Here is a 20,568-nt window from a genome sequence, read left to right as displayed (position 1 = left end):
ATAGTATTATGTACGAATGTTATATTTTCCTATTTGAACATAATTATGAGTATACGAATATCGAATAGATACGAATAGATACCAATATCGTTCATAGTCACAGACATAATGTACCTAATACTAGGTGCACTTACTAATATAGGTATACTTTTACGATCGCGCGATAAACCATCCATATTATATGTATACAGAAATGTGTAGTCATCATTCTAATGACTACAACGATATCAGATAATCAAGATTACATTTTATTCGTATCGGAATATGTTTGCAGTGAACATTGTACCTATACCTATGTTGTACCTTTGATGCCGAGACCAATATTGGCATCAGTTGTGATCTGATCGTTAATCAGTGTGCGAGAAACAGTGTATAAAGTGTACCTATAGTATTTGTTAGTCAACTGTCGAAATGTCTTGTGTTATAAAATGTGTTGCGATAATACACAATAAAGTTAAGTTAAATTTCAATAATTATGAGTTTATGTTAAATAAACAAAATACGTGAAAGCGAGATAACATCGAAGTATATTATTGGATATGTTCCAAAAAATGTGGACAAAAAATACGAACATAATTCGTTGACGTTTTACACACATTTTTTTGGTATCTTGGTTTATGAATGTCAAAATGCTGGTCTGATATTAAAATCTACAATCGTTATATGAGATTTTGAAGAATCGATTCATATCGCATTACGAAAAGTTTGGAATACTGTAAGAATTTATTGATGTCGTTTTGTCTTTATGCAGAAAATACAAAATTTAGGATTTTGTAACGCGTATAAAAATAGTAAAACACCAGAATTCGAATGGTAATAATATGGTTCAATAATATTTTTAAATCCTAATGAAATGGGCTTATCTTTTGTTGAAGATTTTAGATCAATAATACCAGCTGACAATTACATACACCCAGAGAAATATTTTGAGTAGTTTCAATAAATTACACTTGTTAATCATTTATAACCATACTTTTGTTGAAATAAAAAACATATTATTGTCTTTGCAAACATTTTGTGAATTTAATTATGTTTAACTATTTCTACGAACTTATTTGTTAATCTATATAAACATTTATTTCAACTTTAGCCTACAAAAGTAATCAGTACTAATTTAATAAGCCTCCCAGTTATTTTATACGTGCGCCGTGTTTGATAATACTACCCATATGGGCATATGGCCATATGAGTATTAAAATATTAAATAATGTTATAATTTTTATCGAACGTACCTACTTACCATACAAATCGACAGTTGAAATTTACAAACGTTCGGTTATTTTAGTCAATAATTTATTGATAAAACAGATAAACTATTATTAGATGTTTAAATATTTCATATTGTATTGATAGATCATAGATATTTTATCACTGGACGCTGCTGGTCTACTGTTAATTACTTAATCGTAATTATAATTTCCAGACAGTCCTCGTTAACGGTTTTTTAATTTACTTATTATAAGTCAAGTGTCGTGTATTTTATTTTAATTTCATGACTCGAGTTATATTATTTTACGGGCAAAGTAGGTTAAATATTGAATATTGTATTAAAAATAAAATAAAACATTTTTCTACTTTTTTTAATAATCATAAAAAAAATAGAAATAGACGCTTCAAATATTAGTTGCCTTTTAATAGTTTTTAAATCTATTGTCCAGTATGGTACCTCCTACTGAAGAATTCATATTTTTATCTAAAAGTGGTTTGACACGAACAAGATGAATATTATTTATAATTAAATTATAGTTATATTAATTGTTTTAATTTAATTAGTTATTACTTATTACCTACTAAAAAGTATTCTTAGGCACGTAAGATAGCATTATATTACATTGACACATAGACAACTATTATGGCACTTTGAGTTACAAAGTCGATAAAATTGTTTGCATTTACACCGATTGGTATTACATAATAAATGGTAATAATACAGTTGTAGTATAAATGACGGACTACGCGACGTCGTGACAATATAATTATTCGATTTCGAATAGGTAGGGGTTTTATGATTAGATAATGAAATATTATCTAGATTATAATGTTTGCAACTATAGTGTTCGCGCAAATGCGCAATATAGGTACTATGTGATCATTTTGCCATTGAAATTACGGATTGGTTTGTATTATTGGCAGCCGTCATAGCGTATATTGCGTACAATTAGATAGGATTCTAAATTTTGATTAAAATAGGTATGCATTTATTGAATTATATAATACATTGAATTAATAATTATTTAATAATTATAGATAGAGATTGATTTTAAATTAATGTACCCAAATTTTAAAAACTTAAATGTTAAATTTGAAAAAAATTTACCAATTTTATTAAGTATATTGAATGATTATGTCAAAGATAGTGGAAGTGTAGCTCTATTACATCAGTTAAAATAATCTTTACCAATTTATGTAAAAGTAAGATTTGATGCTTACATTTTTGGACAGCCGTATTCATGACCATTTGTTTTATTTTTAGATGGTGAAACCTTGACTTTATTATATTGGTTACATTCAATATTTTTGCCGACTACTAGAAAAATGACATTGGATGACCAAGGCAAAAAATCAAGCATACAATATTCTAGAAAAGATTCCAAAAACTCATTCATCATCATGGTGCATACTGTAGTAGAAGTAGAATTAATTTTTGAAAAACTAAACAATCAAAATAATAACATACAACCTTGTATTTTAATTATTGGGTCATTATTAAACCCTATCCAAATAGCTTTTAAAGCTGTAGATATATGTTTAAAAATTTTTCATGTATTCAATTTAGAATATCCACTACAGTGTAATAATGTATGATTGTTTTTACATATTTATTATTATGACATTTTGACAAAATATGATAGCATTTTGATAAGACAAGTTTGTTCAGAATTGGATACAAATTTAACTGATTTAGATTCTAGCGCTTAGATAGTAACATTTGTGATTATATATGATTTTTATACTTTAATATGTACCTTCATTTACATTTATGCTGTAGGTATAGGCGTATAGCAATATATAATATCAGTTCTCTTTTTGTATTACCTACATTTTTATTTAAATTAGTTGCATACAAATACAAATAACCTGTAGGTAAGTATCAAAACGGTGCAAATAACTATTTTTTTAATTGACTAATTCCTCTATCAAATCTTGTTCGATTATTATTTCGATAATACCAATCTTACTATAATCGATTTTAATTTTGGTGCAAATTACAAACGCAGTTTTTAACGTTTTGGTGCAAATTATAAATGTTGTAAATATTTAGGGTTAATTTTGGTGCAAATTCACTGCACACTTTTGTAAATGACAATCAGTAAGAACTACGAATTACACAGTGTTACAACAAAAACTAAACTGTAATATTCTGAGTAGATAACTTCCAGAGCAAGAGTATATTATCTTGTTTATTATGTTGTCAAGATTAAATTAATCTATTTTAATATGATATGATACATGACAAACTGACACGACGGAAGGTTGTCGAGATGAAATATTTTTCTCTCTTATTTGACGTAGGTACCACGAATAAAGATATACAGGATAGGGTCATAGGGAACGGAAAGGTCTTATCAATGTTTTTCTGAATCCGCCCCCTTCTCACGTTGCGGCTAGACTACTAGCGCTTCATAGGATTGTTGTGTTAACCGGGAGAATAAAGTAGTGCTATAGTTGTAGTCTAGCCGCAACGTGAGAAGGTGCGGGTTTCACTTATCACAAGTTCATTTCGTATCCTGTATATCTTAATTCGTGGTAGGTACATAATATGTGTAATATGCGGTAATATACGGAAATATGTGACCGCCCAACTTCCCCCTCCAGGTCACTGTTTCGTGCCGCGCTGTAGTCTTGATACCACGGTTACCTATCTACCGACAACCTATACTGTTGTGCTTGATACCAATATCGTATACACGGAAAATTTAATATTTCTAATAACTGATTAATTACATTTTTGAACTTTTCTCTTTAGATGGCTCATTTGCACACAAGGTATTCGCGTTTAAAAAAAACTATGCAAATCGGTTCAGTAGAACTTTAGATATAACTGTCATAAAAATCGCCTATCTTTTTAATAATATAATAAGTATTGAGCATCTCGCGAAAAAGATAACGCTCAAAAATGTTGACTACCCAACCATATAAGATGTTTTCACATCGAAAAGCAAAATAAAGTCTTATTCATTTGTTTCTAACTAGTATAAATCGAATTTATAGCAAAAATTTATAGCAAATTTATAGCTTCGTTTAAGAGCAATAGAAAAATAAGCAAAAACTTTTAAAATCCGTACTCTAGTAATCACTGTAAGATCATTTACCACATAGCTGTGCAATCAAAATGAACCATCATCCATTTGCTTGGATTGAACGCAATTGAGTCCGCGTATGCGACACCCGATAGCCAATGACGAAATTCCGGACATATGAACGCTGTACCCGCATAAGCCGCGTCGACATGAAACCACATATCTTCCGCGTGGCCTAAAATAAATTATACATTAAATTACCAGAGAACCAGAAAAGCTCACAACAATTAGAAATAAAATATACAAAAATCGTTATTTTAATTTATTATAAATTATAATTACATATCGGTCCGAGTTCTTCAAGTTTGTCAAACGCACAAGCCCCAGTTGTACCCAACGTCGCACAAAGCTGTAAAGAACACACCACCAATTGAAAGTTTATACTATGTGGTATATTAAGCCTGTAAATTGGATGTAAATCTAATACATCTTATACCTAGATGTGTAATATACCTATGTGATAAATAATTAAGTATAGTTAATAATTATTTAATTAAATGTATAAGCGTTGAAGTTTTCCATCGCTATATCAATCCTATTTAAAGTGCTGACACAGTGACACAGTGACACGTTTAGTTTATAATATTATAGTTATGGATAGTGCATACCATAGTCGAACTGTTCAAATTTGACTTACACAATCTTTAGTGCCCGTGCGGTAGGTTAGTTGATTGAATATACGTTTTTGAGATTTAATAGACAATATCGATTAAGACGCTACACGACCATTTGACGTCTTCGTCTTACAAGTGTGTAACTTGGCAAATTTACGTTCAGGAGATAGGAGAACGCGTTTAGCTCCGTTTGTTTGAAAATTAGAGTGAATCGACCTATTATGAAACTTGATGGCAAGTACATTATCTGTGTTTTTATGTGGATTCATTACGATACTTAAATTTTTTAGTAATTTATGCGTGTATTGTGTATAATATAGCGCAAATTAAAAATAACTCACTTCAAAATTGAATCATCGTAAAAAACCTACATAGAAACACAGATAATCTTCTTACCATCAAGTTTCATAACAGGTTCACTCTAATTTTAAACTAACTCAGTTAAACGTGATCTGCTGTGCGTAAATTATCTATGTTATGCACTTGTAAGACGGAGACAACAATTAATATCTGTGTAGCGTCCTCTAAAGTGATGTGGTGACAATGCGGATATATTTTTAATTAACTGCTCCTTATGGACTATGGTGTACCTACCTAAAATGTTTTTTTTTCAATAAATTATCTTATTTATAAGACACCCAATGGCAACGTCATGAAATTAGTTACCAACCTAAGGTAAATACAACTAATAAAACAATAGCTTATAATTGTTTCATTTGAGACAAATACGTTAAACCATTGGGTATTGAGTATAATATATAGTATCTGGTATAGACCCAATGATAATACAATACATATTACTTGTGGCGTTAATCCCTAATGATACCTATTCTCTATATCTCCTATCTTCACCATCTACTTTATTTATCTTAACATACAATTATCACAACATGCATATATGCAATTAGATTTATTTCATGCATAACTTATTTGGACACATCAGCTATCACTCGACACTTATACTCACAAAAAACGGTATCAAGTTTTGTTTTTTATCAGTGGCGATAGCTTCCATAACTTGAGCTCCCCTTAGTGATAAGGAATCGTCACTTTCGATAAATCGCATTTTAACGAGCCCGATGAGACCCGCTTTTTCGACTGATGAATGAGCCTGTAAACAAATAAACTTCAGTTGTCAAGTAAATGTAGGTATGTGAAATGCATATATTTTAAAATAATTATTTTTACTACGCAGTTCGATCTGGCGTCATGTTAGGTTAGATAGATAGTATTTACCTATTTAAATGACTTGACGAAATTATAATTAATTACAATATTATTAATAATATATAGTATGTATACACTGGATTTAAATAAACTTTGACCAAAACACCACATTGCAAGTTAATAACGCCCGGGGCAACAGTCAAATGCCACCACTTAATTTATTTTGAGTCAATATAAATGTTGACCGAAAATCTTTCTACCGATTTAAATTAAATACAAATAACTATTACAAAATTATAAAATAAATTACATTTTCCCCGACTACTGCTGTGTTAAAGTTATTAAAATATCTGTCGAATATGCTTCCTATTTAAAATAAAGAAAATAACCTTAGCGGACGATTTAGGTACCTGATCTGAACAGTAAGCCACTAGTCTACTGTTTATTTCTACATCTTCTAGTTCTGGATTTATCTCCTGTATACGACGGATCGCCTGAGTCCTGGCAGCTAACAAGCAAACAAATGTAGCTTCACTTGATGTAGTCTGAAATAAAAATGACGAAAGGGGTCAGGTTGGAAATGGAATGGATACAATATACAGTATACATATAATCAATGTAACAATAGGCAGTGATGTAAACGTAATTCTTTTTATGTGTACGCTTAAATGTGTTTGATAAGTAAACGTGGGGAGGTATGCTCCTCACACCCACTTATATACTTCGTAATATTATTTTAATATTTAGAATTACATACATGATATACTATATTGCTACCCTGCCATAATTGAGCCTCTTCAATCATACTCCTAGAAATAGTATTCGGGAAAAAGCCCCGAAATAAAAATACGGTAAAAAATGCCCTAGCTATAGGAAAATAAAGCCCCAGAAAAATTGCCTATAGTTAGTTTATTATTATTTATTAGTTATTTTTTATGAAATATTATAATAGATGAATTTTTTTCTTTATAATTAATTGATAAAATAGGTCCCTAAATATATTAATTAGTATACTAATTAGGTGCAAATGTTCGATTACACAGTCTTGTAAAGTATTCGAATAAATGTAATAAAAGTATTTGAATACTTTTATTTGTATTTTTTATTTATTAAAAAAATACTTTTTTTCCAATCTAGGAAAATAGTTTTAAATTTGGGACAATACATATAAATAAATCATGAACATTATTTTTATTCATTGAACGAAATATAATATTGGCCCGTGATATAATTATTTTTTTAAACACTAATGTGTTGTAACCCGTATGGCCCGTATCGGCCGTATCATTTGTGGTCAACATTTATAAATAACTTATGATTACGATGTATTTTTAATTATTAATTAATAAATGTTTATTACCAACCATTCAATAATTGACAAAAACTAGTTGTGAAAAAAGTATTCTAATACTTTTTAAAGTATTTGAATATTTATTCTGAATACATTTGTTAAGAACTATTCGAATACGTATTCTGAATACCTTAGTTCTCATTTATTCGAATATGTATTCCGAATACAAAATAGTAGTAATACAAAGTATTCTTTACAAGACTGTGATTACACCTACCAACCTAACTTAGGTAGGTATTATATTTTTATTTTTATATTGTCTATTTTCCTATTTTTCATTTTTATTTCCATTAAAGTTTTAATAATATTATATAAGTACTATTACATAAATATTTTTTAATATGATAACATTATATTAAACTTATTTAAAGCATGACAATACATCATGCTGAAAACAGTGTTAGTAACTTACATCATTGAATAATTGAATGAAAAAAATTAAATCGTTAAAAGAAAAGGTAATATTTCTTAAGTGTATTTAACAGTGAAATTCACACACAATATAATATGATATCGATATTGTATTATTTATTAATAATTATAAATAATTTACATATCAGTAGGTAGATCGCTTTCATGATCCATGCAGTATAATCCATAGGCAAAAGGAAAGCAATTAAAATTTGAAGATATAAGTTAACGTCCAAAAAAAATTATTTTGTCTCAAGTATATTCATCTAATTCTAATGTCGATATAAATACTCAAGATATTTCAGCTCTTCAAAAATGCATTTTTCGAACAAGACGTCAAATTTTACCAACAAATCCTACATAGAAGTACATGATGTTATTGATTTCTTAAAACCCATAACTTCTAAAAAGAGAACTTTTTAATGTTTAATGATATAAATACAAATATAATAATTTTTTTTTGCGAAACGAATCTAAGCTTACTGTGTAGAAGTGAAACAATGTATGTCGATGGAACCTTTTCATACTGTCCACATTTTTTTTTACAATTATTCACCTTACATGGATTTTTAAATAACTACTAGTATTTTATTTATTATCCAATAAAAAACAAGAAACCTATTTCAAAGTATTAAGTACCAAAAATTATAATAATAGACTGAAATAGCGATTCATAATGCTGTCAAATTAGTATGGCCTAGTTGTGCCATTTAAGGATGTAGGTTCCATTTAATTCATCATGGTATAGAAAAATTCAAGAACTTGGTTAAATTGTCGCTTACAAACAAAATAATTGGTTAAAGCACACATTTGGATTGGTGTATTTAAATCCAGAAGATGTCCAATCCATTGTATATCATCTATGAAATATTTTTAGTAACATTAGTAATAGAGGTCGCTAAATAATGTTTTATAATTTTTTTTTTTTATATTTTACCTTTCACACGTACATATTGACATTAACTTTTATCAACTAAAAATGTAGAGAATATTTACAATAAAAATGAATTTATAAACTACAGTAGTAATCAAAATATATTTTTCGTAAATAATGAATAGTATTTCTATGGATGAAAATTGAAACCAAATTTATCTTTTTGAGTTTGGGAAAAAACAACTCAGCTCCATGTGGCATTGTCCCCCACCACAATATTTAGACTAGCAATTAGCCATATAATTATAATATGCCATTTAGCTTTCAGTAAATATAAACTTAAAAGATATAGGTATTCGTCATGTATCATGTATGAAATTATAAAACCTAATACTTGTATTCGTCTAGACAAGTCCATAGACGTGGCACACTGTAGATACCTATCAGCTGTAATATATATATTATATATAATATGTATACCCATACTGTATCAAAAGTAGTAAGTACCTACCTGTATGACGCCTCCTCCTTTGCTCTCGTTGTGCGTGTGTAAAAACGCTTCGGGCAGTCCGATCATCTTTCCTAGCCAGTTCATCACTAAGATTTCCAATTCCGTGCAAGCGGGGCTACTGGCCTGCAAAGCAGATTAAGCGGTACCAATTATTAGTATCTACATATTATATATTATTATCATCGTTGGATGTAATAACTTTACCCATGTGAATCCCAGACAGTTGATTGCGTCTGCCAGCATATCACCTAGCAGCGACGGAAACGAATTCAGCGCGGGAAAATAAGCGTGCATCTGAGGTGATTGCCAGTGCGTAATCTATATAATATTATATTCGTATACAACATACACGTTGAAAATAAATCAGTATACGATGGACATTTTCCCTTTGCACAGTCTTTTTATTATTTGTATTATTATTATTATAGTCTTATACGCTTACCCCAGGCATAATGATGTTCTCGACGTCGTCCATTATGTGGTCCCACGATTCTGGTTCGACGGGAGCACAATCTGGTGTTAAGTTTCTCAGGTATCCTGGATGCACGTTCGGGTAGACACGCCTTTCCCGTATAGTTTCTAAATAGTCTGCTATATAGTCTATCATTATTTTTCCTAAAATCATTTGATGTGGATAAGCACGATTTAATATAAGAGCAGCTGATAGATTTTAAATTTGCTGGCAATAAGATCAGTCGTGATTTCTTCAACGGTTAAAAAATATTTATATAAATATTAAATGATATTACAATATCTTACAAATATGTGTATAATATAGGTATCTATAGTTGTTTGAAATATCAATTTATAATATTTACTAATACAGTAATACACCAAATTATTATTATTATATAAATTGTATTTACCTCTCATTCTATATTCGTCGAAATCCATTAGTGTAGATAGGGGTAACAAATTAGGTTTTATCAAAATTAATTGTTCTAGAAAAATTAAAAATACAACAGAAATTAATTAAAATTTGGTAAGTTGATATAATATACATATTATGTACTATGTGGTCAAGCATACGATTGTTAAAATATAATATTTATTTTCATTAGAAATGTATGTCTAAAATATTCCAACAAAAATAATTATACAAAATACAAATTATGAATTTAGAAATAGTATCCACATAAGTCATGGTTGTTAAGATCCGTATTTTTTTCTATAAAATACTTTTTAATGCAACTAAATTGTTGTGGAATAACCCTTCAATTTAATTGATACACGACCGAAAGGGATGCCCAGTATCGAAGATCCATGTACCTCAGTCCTAGATACATATCTTATAGATAATATATACAATTGTATGGTTATATCTAGGACAGCGGCGGTGCCAGGGGGGCCTGGGTGGGTCATGCCCCTTTAAATTTGTCTTGGCCACCCCTTGGCCCCCCTTGACGCATAACCACGAGAGAAAAAAAATTCTTTAAAATAACAGATTATAAAATTGAAATTCTATACTTCTCTAAAGTCTAAACATTGATGACATTATTAATAAATTTGCATCATTGCATCAAAACCGTCGAATTATTTTAATTTAACATAATTTATAGTAATACTGGGGTGCGCCCCGTATACGCTTCCTCGCAGTGCACCTTGGTAACAATTGATAACATTTTATTTTGTCAATTGGCTAAAGTATACGGACCCTTGGTTGACGGACTGTGCTCCTAGCATCTCCCGCCTACTATGCAAGCAAACAAACGGCATAGTAATACTATAAAGTATAAATCATAATAAATACAAATAATAAAAATTATATAAAATGAAAAAAACCAGTGACAAGAGTGTATAATAAACTAAAAAAGTATCTATCATATGCTTATATATAGGTACCTAATTATGCTATTTAATTAGCAGCTAAATTAAAGTATAGGCACATAAAAATTAATTTTATAGTTTTTAATTTATCATAATTTATTTATATTTCTGTTTAATCAAAATTATAATTATTATATAGTGTTTAAATGTGTGAATTCATTTTATATTCATCATTTCTAACAATTAGTAGATATCAATTATATGCATACAATTTAATATAATTATGTTTTTGACTATTTACTATGTTTGCTTGTAACGTTGTAACTAGATTTTGTAATATTTAGTAAGTTGCTAAGGCAAATAAAAATTGTGTAATTTTTTTTATTTGAATATAAATGTTTTAACTCAAAAACAAATGTAATTTGTGTATTACCTATATTATAATAAAGTACTCATTGTTTTTTATGTAAGGTTGTTGAAAATGATATCTAATGTTTAAGTGTGTAAATATTAAATACTATACCTACACCTATATGATATTTATTATCAATTAAAATGAAAACCAATAATATTATGTGAAAACTTAAAACGCAGTCTTTACAATAGATAGTGTGTAAGCCCCTATCCTATATGAGCCTATGAATGGGGAAAAGACCACGGATTGGGACTTTTTTGGCCCTACAAAACTTTCAAAGGCCACCAATGGGCCCCCAAGATAAAATTCCTGGCGCCGCCACTGATCTAGGATCTAGTACATTGTACATATCACATTCTTTAGAACAGTTTAAAGTATCTTGCAAGTTGTAACGCGATGATTTTTTAAAATATGTAAAATAAATTTAAAAGGCAATACTTGATACAGTGAAAAGATAAGCAATACACATATGACATAGACTGGGCTTTCGTTTCGATTTTCATCAATTTACTTTCTACTTTTTATTAAATGTGAGGTATTCAGTAATTAGAAATCATATATAATGTATTAGGTTGCTCTCTGAAATATCCTTGTCCGGCTAGATTCAATTTACTTTTTGATACTTCCATGTATATACCTATATTATTCAACTTTTAAAATATAATGATTATTATTTAATTAATATTATTATAATGTATCTATTGGAAATTATTCGTATAGAAAATATAGCTTTATACCATTTCGGCATTTCGTATAACTGTAATTTATATAGGTATAATTTTAAATAACGTTTTAATTCTAATCACTACAATCCAACAAAAGCATTTGCAATAATTAATATGCAATATTAAAATTACCTAGTTGGATCTAGTTGGTACCAACTATTAGGAGGTAAAAATTGAAAATTCTCAGTACTTTTCAACATAATCAGGAAAAACAAAAAAAAATGAAGGTAAAATGGGAATTTTTACGGAAAACCGGTTTCAGTATATTTTCATTCTATAACTTTTTTTGAGCTATTTACATCTAGATATTATTTAAATACTCGATATTAAATTTTTTTTTTTCTTTAAATGTCGATAAATATTTTCCGCTTAGTAAAATGCTTGTAACATTTAATACAAGATTCCTCATAAGTTGTCATCATAGCTATTTAAAAATATTAAAGATACAAAAAACATATTTTTTCGTAGACATTTAAAGTTCAAATTTGGATGATTTTACGATCTTGTGATTTTAACAATTTTAGTTATTTTGTCGTTATTAATAAATATTATTCATTGGGAATTTTATTTACAAAATTCAATTTTCAAAACATTTAAATTAATCGTATGCTATTACAGTATTACTTATACAGTACGAACCTATTTAGTAAGTAGGTTTGGCTCAAAAGTTAATTACAATTATAATATTATTTACTATATAAATATATACCTAGGTACTATTATAATAATTAAATATTAATTACATAATTAATGCAATTTTTTCGGCAAAAATGAATTCTACCTACTTTATTAATTTACCAGGTATAATAGTTATATATAAGTAGGTACTTTACCTAAATATAATATCATACAATATATACTTTTAACGGTTACCTACTTTCCCCCTTATTTTTATTTACTCGCTAAAACATATAATTACCAACACTTTTTATACAAGTAATAGGGATTTTAAAAAATGGTTAGTCTATATTGTATTGAATTAATGAGGAAGAAACGGTTTATATATGTTATTACATTATTATTGTTTTTTTTTTTTACTGAAGAGGATTAAAATTGTTAGATAGTTTGTTACTTATATTTTAACACAAAATTTACATTGTAGAGACTTGATTATAATAATTTTAGAATGATAAATATAGATAATGAAATGATAATAATTGTATAATAACTTTTTACATAAAACGCATTTGTAGCCACGTGTGTAGGTACTAAAAAAATACATTTAAAAAGTAATCATCATCAAAATGATTGACTTTTTGATTCAGTTTTTAATGTATTGAGGTAGTACGTATTGTCGATTATTATTGACAATAATATTTATAGCAAAGTACCTAAGTAACTTATTTCAGTTACTAAATATTTGCAACTCAACACTAAACAATCAAATATAATTGAATAAATATTAAAAAAACTTATAATATTATGAGTTCCTCCAGTTTAGCGTTGGTATGATTTTCTGTTGTTAAATCGTTGTAAGGCAATAACGTTTTTTTTTGTTAATTTATTTGGCAACCAATTTAATTCGGTAATTAAATATTTTTAACAATCTCGATAATACAGCCAAAATGTAGGTACTTGGTGATAAATTCTAGTGTTGTAAGTAACGAACGATATAATGTTTGATGAAAACACTTATAAGATTAGTTTAAGATAAGTAGTTGTAATTTGTTAAGTGCCGACTTCACCTGGTACCTTGATCGATAAATTCTAATAAAGATACATATAAAAAACTATATAGTGACAAATAACACTCAATTACTTTTTATGATCGTTATTTATCAGACATCTTACTAAGGTGTCTGTATATAGAGATTTGTTTAACTTAATTTCCTGTTAACATTACGCGTATTACCTATACATTTATACCTATCTAATATCTTGAATACCGCCAAACGAACAGATGAAACATGAATAAATTGATGACATGTAGATTTATTCTTTATACAACTGATACAAACATACAGTTATACCTAAGTAAATGTGTCCAAGAATATATTTACGTCTGTCGGTTATCTACGTGTGAATTATCCAGTTTTATAGTTCAATAAAACGTTATTTTTCTATTAGGTCCCTACACTTACTTATTACTTAGCCATATAAATTATATTGTATTATTTCATTTTCACATATATTATCGATTATGATTTTAAAATCGTGAAAAATTCGATATTTATTACTGTTGCTAAATAAAATGTTTTGAGTGTTATTCCGTATTATGATAGATACTGCAATTTACTCAAAAACGATTCAATTGTACGAAAGAGATTACATGACTACACGAGAGTATGAAGTATATGTACCTAATCTCCTATTATTAAAAAATACTGTAGACATATATATAATTATTTGACTCTTATTAGATGTTATTACTTATTGCTTATTATAAAATTGAAGATATCGTATTTATCGCAATTAAAAAAAAGAAAGATCATTAAACGTTTTTATCTAAACGTAATAATTTAGTTTAAAAAAGTATAAATTGCCTAAGTGAAAATAGAAGGTGTAAAATGTAATTCAGTTTCAATTAAAATAAAAAATGTGCGATTCGATCTTGAGCCGATCGATGTTTATTATAATATTAATGGCTATTTTATTTTTTCATACCAGTATAATTTTGTCTTCGTCTTTACACACGTCACATGTGTATTATAAACTATAATAGTAGGTATAAAGCTTTTTCCGTATTTTACTTATTTTGATAACTGATTGTTGAAATTATAAAATTTAGGTAGGTATCAAAAATAATATTGTTATGTGTATTTTTCGGAAGATTTTTTTTAATTTATTATTTTTAAGATGGTTATTAATAACTATAATTTATTTAAAAATAACTAAATATAAAAATCATCTGACACGAATAATACTATTCTTTACAATCAGCGGTGTCCGTAGGGGGGGGGGGCTAACGGGCTGAAGCCCCACCCCCATTGCCCGTATTATTATTACTTAAAAAAAAAATAAATATTTATAAAGTTTCAACTGTCAACTATAGTAAGCAAGACGTTAATTTCATATATGTCTTACTAGTTACTAGAATGAATTCATTTTTGAAAAAACATTGTATTTTGCATAAATTATCTGTAATTTTTCGGTAAAAGCATGAACTACTTGTATGAAAGACCTTATATTAAATTGTCTAGCCTTAGCTATACATATTTTATATTTTATAAGTTTTGAACTACAAATTAACTGTGGTTTGACGAAATTTGAACCTTAAATGCTTATAAAAAATAACCATGATGCCTATATATCGTTATTATTTTAGCTATAATAAAAACGTACGTATTACATTTTTAAGCTTTTTGACCGAATAAATAATTTTTTATTGACATTTATAGAAAAAAAATTTTAATTAATCAAATACAATCCAAGTGAGGACGGTATAACCAAGCTGGTTGCCTGGTTACCAAACAATTTTAATAAATTTTCGTTTTTATTCTCCAATTATTTTAAAAAACACTGAGCATTTTCAATTTTGACCTCCTAAAAGTACCAACTAGATCCAATTTGCTTCCAAAAACATACATCGGGCATCGAAGCTTATGTTCAGAGCATTTTTTTCTACCAGAAAAGTTGAAAAGTTACAAACATTTTAAAATACCTCAAATAAACGTCTAAAATTATTAGACTGGACAAAATAAAAATAAAATTGTAACTAATTTTCAAGCCCCCTCCCCCTCCCCCCTCCTGTTGAAAAATCCTGCGTACGCCACTGTTTACAATTTGTTTTAATATGTTAAGATACCTTTATTTCAATGATGTAATGACAATGACTGAAATACAGCAATATATGTTTTTACTATATTCTACGTGTGTTAGAGAGATAATTGTTTTACTGATATAGTGTACTGTGTAAACGTGTTTTTCTAATCCTAACTATAGGTAATATTACAAACATCTTAATTGTTCACAAATTACAAAAAACTAAGTTGTTCTTAAAGATATTTAAAAATATCGAAAATATATAGGTACGTACAATTTTAATCAATACGTTTGTATTGCTGTCATCGGAGATAACTGAAAATTTAAAAATAATATAGTCATAAATGTTCATAAGCAAGTAATTATTCTACGCGTGTATTGAATATGTGTATTAAAATATATTGGTTGGTTTATTGAGACCAACTATACCTCGCATTTAACGAAAGTATAATGATGTGAATTGTTTGCCTTTTAGGTACCTATACACAACACAATCAATTCATGTCACATGTCAGTGATCATACTTAATCCAGGTTTATACTTTGCTATTGAATATAAATATATAATGTTTGTTTGTAACAATAAGTTGAGATTGTTTTTTGCTTACATATGATAGTTATTATTATACTAATCATCGATATAAATCCAATCATTATATTATATTATAATGTATATACTATTCTAGTTATATAGGAACTCAATAATGCGTGATATACCTAATGATTCATAATATTATAATATAATGATTGGATTTATAATGATTAATCAGATATTAGGTAGGTATACCGAATAAAATAAAGAAAGAAGCAATTAAATTTAAAAAAAACTAAATGATTGCCGATACCTATAGTTAAAAAAAACAATAAACCAATGGTTTCCAAACTGTTATACCGATGAAGTTTTTTTTTATGTTTTAAAGCTAAATAATAAGAATTCAGCCAAAAAAATAAAATAAATAATATGTAGGTATAAGTTTATCATTCATTTACTGTTATTCGTAGCAGTATAGGCATTTTAATATTATCAACTACGATGTGTAAATGTGTATAATCACACAAATTAATGTTTTCTGTTCATTTTATACTGAACGAAACCAGTGAAATTTTTATGGATACATACAAGTCGTACGCAAATAACACAACATCGAAACCATAAAACTTATAGTGTAATTTGATATACAAAATCAATAGGTAGTAAACTTTTGTAAATATACGTAATATATCCATTTGCATAAAACAAAATTCTTGAAAAATCAAAAAATCAAAATATACTTATACCTATTTACATTCCTGTGTATACTTGTATACTTATATACCTGTACGGTCATTGTAACTATGTTCGTTTCATAATTCGTAATTCCCTATAGAAATCAGATAGACCATAAACCGATAAAATGACGCTCGCATACTGACATACGACGGTGTATGATGAACGAAACCCCGATTACTGTTTAAAGTATTTTAGGAAATATTTCTTAACATGGTATATTTATCCTACCAATTTGATTTAAATCTTAGACTATATTATTATAATTTATAAAGTATTTATGGTCCAAATTATTTTAACATATAACATTTTACTATTCATAATCCTTGTCAGTTGTCCGTAGTCCGTGCTTCGTATAATATCGTTTATCGACAATCGTTAATCCATAATAATTAATTTAACACGGAACAATATCTAAACAGGTACCTATTTTAAAATTTAAATCTATATTTTACGTTAGATATATTAATTATTAATAAAATCGCGTATTATATTAGTATAATGTTAATAGTAAATTTGATAAATTATTTTTGTGGGATTTATTATCATTCATTTAATTTTTAATTTAAATAATAATGATCTCAATGTAATTAAGATTTAAAAAATGAATAGTAAAATAATGAATTAAAAAAAAATATATAAATATTTAATCATGCCTAGGGGATTACGATAGTGTTAATCCGAGCCTGTAATTGTTATAACTTTTACTTAATACAGTAAAACTTCCATAATATAATGAATTTCAATTTAACAAAACTTTCCGTTTAACGAAATAATTCTGAGAACCAAACCAAATTTTAACCAAATTTAATCGATTCTTTTTAAAAAAATTCTCTATATCTAATACGAATTTTTTTTTATGCTCCGTGAAACTGTAAAATGGAAGTTTCACTGTATTATAGGTATTTCGTGTGGTAGTACGTAACCTAACCTGTCAATAGAGTGGTGTAGAGATATTATTATGTAGGAACAGGATTTTCAATTGCAATATTGTATTTGTATAAATTATGTAAAATTACATACATACATACATAGTTATATTTATAAAGAAAATTGAAAAACAAAAATAGTGGTAAACTACGCAGACGCCCAGTGGTGTTCTTCTTCACGTCATTCCGATGATCAATAACGTCAGTGTAGATCAGTTGTAAATAGGTTTACATCTTTAATATGTCACAATAAATTCACATAATATATGTATTATGTATCTTAACTATAGATCACTCTATCTCTAAATATGTATATTTATATAAGAATCTAACTAGATTTTGAATATCGACATAATCATTTTATCAAACATATAAAAATATTTGTTGCCATGACATTTCACAGAAATCTATGTGCGCATATTGTGTCGTATTATAAGACTTATAAGTTATAAATTTCAAATATTTATTCATTAATTCTTTGTGATAATTTTCTTTCTTTTTGTTAGTAAATATTTTATAGAAATTATAAATTTCTTTGGAACTGTTCAGATTCTAATATCTTCAACATTTGATATCATATGAATATAGTTTTCCATTTACATCAATTAATTTCAGTACTCGGAAATCAATTAATTAGGTACATTACATTTATAACCGCGACGGTATCCAGAGAAATCAGAAATGTGATATTTAGCCTTTTATTATGGCCACTCAAGGATATTTTTATTCGCATAATTTAGGCTTCGAGATCACAAATAAAACAATTTATTAATATGATTATTATCATTGAAGAAACGAAAAATTATATGAATATATTCGTATATTATAGTTATTTTTGTATTATCAGTTTAAAAAAAGTCTCGTTCGGAAATCGGTAATAGATACTAAAAAATAAACGTTTTTACAAGAACTAACCAGCTGTATTGTCTTATAGTAATAATATTAACGATATCCGATACACGAGATATTTGGAAAAACAAAGGGTGAACGAAATTCAAGCCATATAATACAATATATTATGTACCTATTGACTACTTATATAGGTAATGTAATGAGAAACTATTCTGTATGATTTCTTATCATCGACTGCAACGGCCGTTGTCACCTATATACAGCAGAGAGTTTTATTATTCTGACGTAAATTAAATTTACGAAAAAAGTTTGGAATTCTGCTTACAAGATAAAAAATTTTACATCTCAATGGACTTTTAACTTTAAAAAGTTGTCTGATCGGAGAACAAAATATTGTTTAACTATTAATTAAATAATTTATACCTATTTATTCACTTTTTTGCGACACAAAAAATAATATAACTATTACACATTTGAATTATAATTGTTTTAAGCATTTAAAATAAGCTATGAAACAAAAGAATATTAAAAAAAAAACTTTCGATAGGTCTATGTTATTCACGATAATTTTATATTTATATTTAGTTTTTGCATGGGCCCATCCATATTTTCACTTTGTTTGAATTTTACATAATAGTATTTGAAAAATATATGACTATATGACTTAATGTTTTAACATATTTGTACAAGATAAAAATAATTTGTCATTGAATAACCGTTGGATATTATAATTTACTTTAGACACGAGAAATATAATTATAATAATTTTTCATCAACACGTTTTATCAGATTCATTTTGCAACTATGATTACAATTCTATTAATAAATATAATTAAAAACCATAGACTTGAAATGGTTGTACAGTACCTACTCTCGATTTTATGAACATGCTAAACATCATAACTGTTACTGGTAACGATTAGGACTGGGATGCACATTGCGTTGTTTTCCAAAGATAGCTATACGATGCTCGTTTTATAAAATATATATTTCATACATATATTTTTGTATTGGGATAAGAAGTTTTTATTTTGCATTTTGTTGCATTTTTTGATCATACTTTTCGATTTTAAGGTTATTTTTGAGCATTTTAGATTGTTTAGAGTATTTAACACTAAATCTGACTTTTTTGAAATTTGTTTAAACATTTTTACTTAGAAAAATAAACTTTGTAAGGTGATAATAAGGTTTTTACCTATCGAATATTACTAATTGTAATTTTTTAACAGATCCGTACGAATGTGCGATGTAAAAATCAAGATAATAAATTAATGAGAATAATATATTTTTAGATTAATAGTTAACGTAGACGATTTTAAATTGTACAGTCTTGCAAAGCTTTTTTTAAAATTAAATGCAAAATATTTTTTTATTCAAAACTTGTTAAATAAAACAAAAATGTATATATATATATTACAACAATTATTTTGAATTAGTAGGGTATAAAATAATTGTTTACGGCTTTTTCTTTCCAGCCCAAGTTACGAGATTATTAAAAAAAAAAAAATCAAAAATGTTATACAAAATCTAAGATCAGTAATAATCGTCTGAATAATGAATAACCACGATAAAATTGTTTAAGATTATAATAAAATATAATGCATAATAATTACCTCTGAGACGCCGTGAGACGATATATTCTTATACCGACAAGACTTCTTATGAGCACACGTAAAAGTAGAA

The 20,568-nt window shown here is 27.4% G+C and overlaps 1 protein-coding gene across 3 annotated transcripts in view; it reads right to left on the bottom strand.

Moving 5' to 3' along the window:
- LOC132934191 (histidine decarboxylase) overlaps positions 1-20,568 on the bottom strand; it is a 31,498-nt gene extending 10,930 nt beyond the window's left edge. The window contains exons 1-10 of one of the 3 annotated variants that reach the window (XM_061000471.1): positions 20,499-20,550; positions 16,113-16,153; positions 10,096-10,170; positions 9,672-9,844; positions 9,434-9,547; positions 9,230-9,352; positions 6,493-6,627; positions 5,883-6,026; positions 4,584-4,650; positions 4,314-4,476 (exon numbers count right to left, since the gene is read on the bottom strand). In XM_061000471.1, the coding sequence (XP_060856454.1) occupies positions 4,314-4,476; positions 4,584-4,650; positions 5,883-6,026; positions 6,493-6,627; positions 9,230-9,352; positions 9,434-9,547; positions 9,672-9,844; positions 10,096-10,123 (947 nt within the window). In that variant the 5' untranslated portion in view covers positions 10,124-10,170; positions 16,113-16,153; positions 20,499-20,550. Of the gene's footprint in view, positions 1-4,313; positions 4,477-4,583; positions 4,651-5,882; positions 6,027-6,492; positions 6,628-9,229; positions 9,353-9,433; positions 9,548-9,671; positions 9,845-10,095; positions 10,171-16,112; positions 16,154-20,498 lie in introns of all 3 variants that reach the window. The other 2 variants (XM_061000470.1, XM_061000472.1) reach the window with 2 other exon arrangements.

The sequence above is a fragment of the Metopolophium dirhodum genome, chromosome 1 (assembly GCF_019925205.1).
Source record: "Metopolophium dirhodum isolate CAU chromosome 1, ASM1992520v1, whole genome shotgun sequence".
NCBI lineage: Eukaryota > Metazoa > Arthropoda > Insecta > Hemiptera > Aphididae > Metopolophium > Metopolophium dirhodum.
The sequence above is the reverse complement of the archived record's forward strand: the minus strand, read 5'-3'. Positions and strand labels throughout refer to the sequence as shown.